Below are 10,197 nucleotides of genomic sequence, written 5' to 3' on the forward strand. Positions count from 1 at the left end.
AGTCTTACACCACACACATCACACAGATGCACAGACACAAATAAATTTAACTATTGGCGGGGCTAGAGAGACGGCTCAAGAAGACTGGCTGTTCTTGCAGGTTCAAATCCCAGAACCCACGTGGCAGCTAACAACTGTCCATAACTCCAGTTCCAGGGGATCCGAAAGCCTCTTCTGTCCTCCACGGGCACTGCACAGCACGGGTGCACTCACCTACATGCAGGCAATACACACATACACACAGCATAAAAATAATATTTTTTTAAAAATTTAACTATTGACAATTTAGCTGCTGGGAGAGGGAAGAATTAGTTGTCTTTAAGGGCATGACATCAGGTACACTAACCACGCTTCAAGGGATGAATGAAGGGAACCCAAATTAGAGTCAATAGGTCTTAAAAAATATAGAGGATGAGAAATGTGGGTTGAGGTGGGGAGGTATAGGTAGATCTGAGAAGAGATGAGGGTGGGCATTTGAATATAATCAAAATACATCCTATAAAATTCTCAAATATCCAACACCAAGGCCCTGGAGAGATGGCTCAGTGGTTAAGAGCACTGACTACTCTTGCAGAGGATCCAGGTTTGATTCCCAGCACCCACATGGTGGCTAATAACCATTTGTAACTCCAGTTCCAGAGGAATCTGAAACCCTTGTCTGACCCCCATAGGCACTTCACTTAAGCACATGTAGGCAATACACTCATACACAAAAAATAAAAATAGTAAAATATTTTTTAAAAATACCAAAAACTTAATTTTGAAAGAGTAATTTTTACAGTAACTGATATTAACTGCTATTGCTGCATAATAGTCCATTTAATGGATATACCATATTTTGCTTATCTATTCATCAGGTGGTAAGACACCAAACTGCTTCCATCTATTAGTTCTTATGAATAATCTTGCCATTGAGCATACTTACATGTTCTTTTTAAGGATATCTACTTTCAATCTCATAAGAATGTTTATAATAGTAGTACTGATAGTTCATAGGATGGCCCTATGCTTAATAATTGAAGAGCTGACAAATCATTTTCCAAAGCAGCTAAACCATTTTACACTCCCTCCCACCAGCAATGTCTGAGGGTACCAAGTTTTCTAGCGTATCAGCACTTGTGTCTGTCTCTTTTACATTAAACATCCCAGTGTGTTTGAAGTAGTATCTCACTGTGGTTTTGAGTTGCAATTCCTTGATGATTAATGATGGTTAAATTTCTGTATGTGCTTATTGGCCACCTGTATACCTTCTGTGGAGAAAAATCTATTAAAACCTTTTACCAATTATTTAATTGGGAATGTGTGGTTTTTAAATAATTTATTATTTTATTTTTATTTTATGTGTATAAGTCTGCCTACATGTGTGTAAGTGTACCCATGTCATATGACCACGGAGGTCAGAAGAGGGCATTGGAGTCCCCTGAAACTGGAGTTACGAATGGTTGTTAGCTGCCATGTAGGTGCTGGGAATTGAACCCAAGTCCTCTGAAAGAGCAGTCAGTGCTCTTAACTACTGTCTCTCCAGTCCTAAATATTTGTTTCTTAATTGAGATTTTTTACTGTTAAGTTTTGAAGTTACTTGTATTTTCTAGACACTATACTCTAACCAGATGTATGATTTAAAAACATTTTTTTCTCATTCAGAATCATCCCATTTATTTATTGAGAGACAGAATTTCACATTGTAGCCCAGTCTGGCCTTGAAGTTGCAGACATCCTCCTGCCTCTACTTCCTGAATGCCACAATCACAGGCATCTATTTTTTTTAATTTACTTTTATTTTATGTGTATGAGTGTTTTGCCTACATGTATGTGAGTGCACCCATGTCATGCAGAGCCCACAGAGGCCAGAAAAGAGCATTGGATCTCCTAGAACTGGAGTTAAGGACAGTTGTTAGCTGCCACATGGGTGCTGAGAATCAAACCCAGGCCTCTGCAAGAGCAGTCAGTGTTCTTCACCACTGAGCCATCTCTCCAGCCCACAATTTTTTTTTAAATAACATTAACGGGTTTTTATTTTTCTCCCTCAAAATTAAGTGGGTCTTGATTAAAACTTGATGGCAGCTTAGTTGCAAATTTTCTGACTTCTCCTAAAACCCTAAAAAACAAGAAATAAAGGAGGTAATGTCTAACATTCTCGGCAAAGGGCATATGGAAATACACACACACACACACACACCACACCACACCACACCACAAAATTCCATATGTGTAATATGGCAAAGAACAATCTCGAAAAGCAAAATTTATACAAGAACAAGACCAAAGGACCATTGGTGTGTGGCAGCTTCTCAAAATCACAAATAATGATTCCTCACCTTCTATAAGAAGTATATTAAGAATAACATAACGGAATCCTACTACAGGTTGTAAAACACAAAGAATTTCATACTGTGCAGGCAAAGAACTGGCATTAACATTTCAGCAAATGTTTGTGGAGCAAAATCTTCTAATTAAAAACAATTACAAAACCAGGCATGATGGCACATGCCTTTAATCCCAGCACTCAGGAGGCAGAGGCAGGCAGATCTCTGTGAGATCAAGGCCAGCCTGATCTATGTAGCAAGTTCCTGGCCAGCTACGGCTACAGGGAGACCCTGTCTCAAAAAGAAAAAAAAAAAAAATCCAATATGAGGTCCCACACATTAAGAAAATATACAACACACGGAAGGAAACAAAAGAAAAATGCAATAAGCTGTTATTTATGCTTTAAGACACTGCTCAAGCGCTCAAGCTTTGCTAATGTTGCCAATCATAATCTTTTATTCTCTTTTACTTACAAAGACCTTAGTATTTACATATAATTTCACATTTAAGTTTTATACATTTATTTATAACTCTATTTCCACTACATAACAAATTTCTTAAGTAAAAGAGCCCATGTCTCTGTCGAGAATTTCTCGAGTTTGATATAAAACTTAATGTAAAATATTTGGTGAATAAAGAATAGCTGATCTAAATACTGTTGTCAAAGCTTTAGTATAAAATACGAAAAGAAAAACTATGGGTATTAAGATTGACTGCTAATTTTTTATATACATACCTTTTAATTGTTTAATTATAATACACATTATTTTTTAAACATTTTAGATTTTAGAATTATTTTTCATAATTCGGTTAACTGAACAAAGCATACTAAGTAAAACATCAGAAAAAATGATTCAGCATATTCATTCTGATGATATGATCATCTTTGGCTTGTGATTCTCAAAGAGCAGAGCTGGTTGGCCCACTTCAACCTCTGTGTACTTCCAAGTTTTTTCATTATCTTACAGTCACAGAGTTCAATTGCAACTGTCTATCCCATGTCTCAAGGGGAAATTATGTAGCAGCAACAGAATGACACAGCAGACTTCATGTTTCAACCAGACCAATAAACTCATAAATAGCTTGTGGTTTTCTTACTTCACTTAAATACACTGCCACATTCAACATCCTAAAACTGATCTATAAAAAAATCCTAATTATTCTCTAAATTTGTAACTACAACTGAATTTAGTTTTGCATCTCATAGGAATTACAAATTTGCTACCATTCTTCCTTTAATGTGCTCAATGCTGAGGATATAGCTCAGTACTTTGCATAGCATATGTGAGGCCCTGGGTTCAATCCCCAGTACCACAAATAAAATAAACTCATTAATAGACACTGGGCTAATACCAAAATCACTAATAATTTTTTAAAAATCAAGTTAATTTCTGAACATTTAATAAGCCAAAGTATAGATAATAAGCATAGGCTATTGTACAATAAAAAGGTCAAAGTGAAAGACATGTTAGGGAAACTCAAACAAGCTAAAGCTAAGATGTTCTCATGGCTGTATACTATCCAAAATGCACTATTTCTAGTTTCTCCCTTTTATAAGTGACAATTATTAACAGTTTTACTATCATTTTTAGTGATCGTAATTTAATTCATTCACCTCTTATTTTTACTAAATTCTACTTTAACTTTTTCCTACTTGCTCATACATATTTTGTAAAATGTACCTGGGGCTTTATTATATGCCACTAATTTGTAATTATAACAAAGAGGTACAACCAGGAGGGAATGGAATTGTTCATGTAGGAACAGTAAATGGTAATGAGTGAAATGTCTATTGGCATATGGACACATCCTCATCACATTTCCTACTGTTGTAACTGACTTTCTGCAAGTGTCAGGGCTGCTGATTCTTCTTGCTGCTGCTCTGCATCTACAAAGCTGGAGAAGCAGCTTACTATTACATATTTTCTCTTTAAATTAGCTCATAATGTTTTTTTCTAGAGCCCTAATTTATTAGCCTGTTCAATGCATTTACTTATTTATTTGAAAAACCACTGAAATTATATATATATATAATTATATATATATACATACACACACTTTTTTTTTTTTTTCCGGTCTTTTTGAAACAGGGTCTCTCTGTAGCCCCACCTGGCCTGGAACTTACTATGTACCCTAGGCTGACCTCATATTCACAGAGATCCACCTGCCTTTGCCTCCCAAGTGCTGGGATTAAAGGCATGCACCACCACCGCCATGCCCAGCCTGAAATAATATCTTTTAAAAATATTTCATTTATTATTTTTACATTTTTTTTATGTGTATGAGTGTTTTGCCTGCATGTATGAAGCGTACCCATGTCATGCAATTACCACAGAGGCCAGAAGAGGGTGTCGGATCCCCTGGAACTACAGTTAGAGATGGCTGTTAGCCACCATGTGGATGCTGGGAATTGACAGGTCCTCTGGAAGAACAGCAGGTGTTCTTAACTGCTGAGTCATCCCTCCAGCCCCAACACACTCTCTCTCTCTATACATACACACACACACACACACACACACACACACACACGCATATTTTTTTTTGAGACAATGTTTCATATAACACAAGTTGCCCTCAAACCTACTACTTGGCCAAGGATGGCCTTAAACACCCGATCGTTCTGACTGTATCTGTGAACTACAGGTATGTCTCCGTGAATAAAGAACACAGTATTGGATAAACTTACCTCTTCTCGCCTCTCCTCTGCAGAAGGAGTTTTAAGTTCTCGTGCTGTATCATCTTTGGGGTCAAATAGGTAGATATAATCTGAAGAATAACTAACAAGAATCTCTTGACCATCTTCACTGTAACACAGCGATGTCACTCTGCAGGACTTATTATTAAGATGAGAAGGAATAAAGCGAGCAACCATTCCAGTAGTTCCCCGACCTGCATAATTCCCTAAATAGGAATTTATTTAAAATCAACAAAATAATTATTAAAATAATAATTTTAAAATAATGATGTTATAAACAAAACAATTTTTTAACTTTAAAAAATGTGTATAAATGTTTTGTTTGCAGGTATGTAGTACAAGGGTGTGTTCAGCACCCACAGAGGCCAGAAGAGGGTGCTGGGTCCCCTGGAACTGAAGTTAAGGAAGGTTATTAGCCACCATGTGGGTGCTGGGAACCAAACCTGGTCCTCTGCAAGGGCAACCAGTGCTCTTGACCACTGAGCCATCTCTTCATCCCCCATTTAAAAGTTTTTTATCCTGAATTATGAGATATGTGAGATAATATACCAATATAAACCCAAATTATCCTATGTCTAGAAGAGGTTTTCCTTCAGTAGTCTAAATTTATAGCAAACAAAAAAGAACGCTCTAAAGACAGCATGTTTGCAAAAAAAAAAAAAAACCTCATGATTATTCAGAATTCCAGATTATATGGTTTGCTGAAATTTCAGCTATTTATTAATAACTGATTTCAGATTATATATATTATATATATTCAGCAATACTAAAACCATCTCCACTTTTCATTCAAATTAAGAAAATTTCTCAGTTGGAGAAATGACTCAGCGGTTAAAAGCACTGACTACACATGTAGAGAACCGAGTTTAATTTCCAGCACCCACGTGGCAGCTAACAACCGTACATTCCTTCTGTTCCAGGGGATCTGACGCTCTCTTCTGACCTCTGCAGGCATTGCACACATGGGTACACTTACACACATACAAGCAATACACTCATATGCATAAAAATTAAAAATAATAAAATATTTTTTAAAAAGAAAATTTCTGTAATAGGAAAGCTGATATTTAGCAAATTATACAGAACACCATTTGTCTGTTTATTTTAGAAAGCATATCTATTTCTTCTTTGGTACACCAGAGATGTTATCTTGGCCCTTTAAAATAAATAACTTACTTCATCAGTATAACTTACAGCTGTCAGGGAATTAAAATCACATTTTTGCTTTCATACAGAAGAGCTCAAAATATTAATGGGCCTAGGGTGCATTACATACAGCTCAACACAAATTCAGGCTGAAGATGAAAATCAACATGCTAAAGAAATCACTTCCTGTGACAGAACCCTTTCTTGCCATTCTTGAGACAGCACAATGATGGACAATTTCAGAACGAATTTTGCTGAACGTAATAGAGTTTCTTCCTAAACACAGTAATACTCTGTATAATTCAATCACTAATCTGAGAACAATATCAAAATTAAAAATGTAAATAGCTACTGCAACTGAGGTAAACCAAACAATTGATTTTGTATATTGGGCACAGTGGCTCATACATATGTAGTACACTAAAGTTCAAGATCCTGAGATTATAAATGTACTCAAAGAGAAAGAATTTTTTTCAGACAGGGTCTCTCAGTAGCCCCAGTTGGACTAGAACTCATTATGTAGACCAAGCTGACCTCAAGCTCAGAGAGATTTGTCTGCTTCTGCCTCCCAAGTGCTGGGACTAAAAGTGTGTATAAGTATTGAGTAATTTCGGATGACTCTCCTGTCTTCCTTCCAAGGAAAAGGAAAAAGGACTTAACTGAGTAATTCCCATTGTTCTAAACCTGATTGTTAAAACAGGACCTTTTACAATCAGGCTGAAGGAAATACAGTACATCTTTGCTCCAGCTCTGCTGGATCTTCCTCCTCCAGAGCTCTCTACAGGTGTGGTTTATAAATGAGGCCAAAAGAGCTCTAAAACTGCTGCTCTTTACTAACAGAGATGGACTTTGGTATCAACTAGTATCTGGCATATATTTACATCTGCTTAGCTTAAAATACTGTGAATATTGCTGCAGTACTGAATTTGAATCAGATTTTGAAATATGCACTGGTTGGAAGAGATATTCTAAAGATACTTATGTCCTGCCCTTTGGCTATTAGACTTGAAACAATTGGCCCCAAAGAACTAAAATTATTCCTAGGAACCCCAAGCTGGGGTCAAGAAAGGCTGAAGCTCTGGTGACAGCTAAAAGAACATGTCTTCCAGGAAGAGATTTCACATAGTTCTGACAACTTAAATTGCATGCCCATATTACTGGGCTTTGTTTTATCTTTTCTATAGAATTGTAACACTGCTACAGGAAAGGCAAAGAAAAACTAGGAATCTTTCTCTCACCTGTATGTTCAAAATGTAAATCAATCTATTTTCCATTACCAATAATCTACTAATTTATTTGAAGAAGCAGTGGGTTTAACACTCTTAAGTGCTCCCATGACATTGCCAAGAACTAGCAGCAATCATCCCAAGCCAAGAGAGAGGCACAGAACATTTTCCCTCAGCATCTCCAATAGACCTAATCCAAGATATCTTGATTTCAGATATCTAATTTATAGAAATGTAAAGAAAAGAAATTTATGTTGTTTTAAGAGACTCACTTTGTGATACTATATTGTGACAGTCTCAGGAAAGTAACACATAAAGTATTTTAAATAAATTTTTAAGGCTTAATTATGTGTATATGTGTGTGCACATGCACATGAGTACAGGTGCCCACAGAGGCCAGAGAGGGCATCTATGATGGCTAATCCTGGGTGTCAACTTGATTGGATCTGAGATTAACTGAAATGAAAGAGATCTTCTTGATTGGATCATCTAAAGCCGGAAGACACACCCTCAATGTGGGCGTTACCTTCTGATGGCAGCCGGTATAAAAGACCAAGGCAGAGGAGAACACGGGGCTTTTTGCGGCTTGCCTTCTCTCTCGCTGGTGAGTTCGTCTTGCTGCTGTAGACTGAAGACTAGCTGATATTTTGGAATTTGTCAGACCTTCAGCACCGGATTGGGACTACTGAGACATCCAGCCTTGTGGACTGAGCGACCACAGATTCTCAGCCTCTCCAGTGTGGTGCAGCCATTGTTGGACTTCTCGGACTCTATCCTGTGAGCTAAGCTGATAAATCTCTATACATATTCATTCTACTGGTTCTGTTTCTTTGGAGAACCCTGACTAATACAGCATCAGATTTCCTGGAGCTGGAATTACAGACAGATGTGAGCTGCCCAACATGGAAGCTGGGAAACCAGCTCAGGTCCTCTATAAGAACACTATGTGCTGTTAACCACTGAGCTATTTCTCCATCCCCTGCTATAAATTTTTAGGTGATAAAATGAAAGCATAAGCCCAAAAGAGTCTTGTCTTTTCCTTTCTTTCTTTCATTTAACTTTTTTTAAATTGTTTTTTTATTTTTGAGACAAGGTCTTATGTAGCACAGGTTAGGTATCACACTTGGATGACCTTTAACTAATTTGAACCTTCTGCCTCCAGCTTTGAAGTGCTGGGATTATAGGAATTATAGGCATGTAACACAACTACCTAGTCTCCAACAGAGTCTAAAATCTTAGAATACTTTTCTGTTAGAATAAGCTGTATTATTTAAATAAATCCTATTTAAATTTTGTAACAAACAAGAACTCTGTGTTAAATGTCACAAAGATTTATTTGAATTAATAGTCCCAAAGTTTGTCTAATATTATTTCCTTACCTGTAGCTCTTGTGCCCAGCATTCGCCGATCATAAATCCGTACTGAGCTATCAGAACAACCAACAGCAAGATAATATGGTACAGGTGGACAAATAGCTACAGATGTGGCAGCACGCCGGCAGTTAATTAAAATATCCTAGAAAACAAGACATAATACCAGTTTCATATAGCTATACAGTAGTGAAGATACTAAATTTAAAACATTTCCCTATTTCAATAACCTAGTTCAGAAATTCTAACTCAGCAAAACAAAAAAAGGGAAACAACAATATGGTTTTCAATTCAACCAGGCTAGCTGGCCAAAGGTCAAGGATCTACTTGTCTTTTTCTCCTCAGTGCTAAGATTACAGATGTGCACTGCCATGTCTGCTTTTACATGGGTTCTAGGGATTTAAACTCAGGTCTTCATGCTTTGTACAGCAAGCACTTTAATGAGTCATTTCCATATCCCAATAAATACATTACATGTATAACTGAAATACAAGTTTCTCAACCCCATTAACATTTATTTTTTAAAAAATTGTGATTCAAGACTTTAGCAAAACAAATTTTCAAGGTCCACTTACAATCTTATCACCAAAAGATAACTGTTCAAATTTAATTATAACTAATTTTTTTCTGTATCACCTGTATAAAATTTGGATTCTTACATCTTTGCAATCTTCTTTTGTGCAACTAGTTTTGATTCGTGTGTCAAACCACCTAACAGTTCCATCTTCACCACAGGACAGAAAAGTATAAGGGTCATTTGGTACAGTCATAATCTGAAGATGAAACAAAAATACAAGAAGCATTACTGAGTGTTTAAGCAGGTGATTTTGACCAAACACATTACTACTATTTCATAAAATGATAAAAGGAAAAAGTAACAGAAACTATTCAGTTTAATTATTTATGTCTTACCCAAACCATGATAAGAATACAAAAAGACATATCAGCATTGTGAAATATGATTCATTACTTTAAAATTGTAAAATACTTTATGTAAGGTTTTCCAAAATTCTAAACTTTTAAGAACTTCAAAAGATTCTTCTTCCATAGGCAGTTCGTTGAGACTAATTAAAAACCTAATTTTTATGTGTTCTGTGGGTAAATATATCACTGTAGTATAACTGAGGTAAAATTTTCTAATTTTTCTTAAAAAACAAAAAACATGTGGACAACCTAATTTCTCAAAAAGAATCTGACTGGGCATGGTGGTGCATGCCTTTAATTCCAGCACTGAGGAGGCAGATCTCTGTGAGACTGAGGTCAGTCTGGTCTACATGCTGAGTTCCAGGCCAGCTGGAGTTACAGAAAGACTCTGTCTCAAAGAATAAGAATCTTAAATGGTCATAACAACATGCATGCATTTAAAATCACTGAACTTTACATTCAGAAATGTTTAAATGGTAATTTTTATGCTACACATATTTTACAATAAAAACTTTTTTTTTGAAACAGG

At 36.2% G+C, this 10,197-nt stretch overlaps 1 protein-coding gene across 13 annotated transcripts in view; it reads right to left on the bottom strand.

Moving 5' to 3' along the window:
• The window catches only part of Dcaf6 (DDB1 and CUL4 associated factor 6), a gene marked incomplete at its 5' end in the record, with an annotated part of 86,825 nt that extends 77,308 nt beyond the window's left edge, over positions 1 to 9,517 (bottom strand). For all 13 annotated transcript variants that reach the window (XR_003848057.1, XM_017796064.1, XM_017796062.1 and 10 more), the window contains 3 exon segments: positions 4,994 to 5,208; positions 8,754 to 8,889; positions 9,404 to 9,517. Coding sequence is in view for 12 of the 13 variants with exons in the window: in XM_017796064.1 (XP_017651553.1) it covers positions 4,994 to 5,208; positions 8,754 to 8,889; positions 9,404 to 9,517 (465 nt within the window).
• Positions 9,518 to 10,197: the final 680 nt, after the last annotated feature.

The sequence above is a fragment of the Nannospalax galili genome, unplaced genomic scaffold (assembly GCF_000622305.1).
Source record: "Nannospalax galili isolate Female #2095 unplaced genomic scaffold, S.galili_v1.0 scaffold1189, whole genome shotgun sequence".
Classification (NCBI taxonomy): Eukaryota; Metazoa; Chordata; class Mammalia; order Rodentia; family Spalacidae; genus Nannospalax; species Nannospalax galili.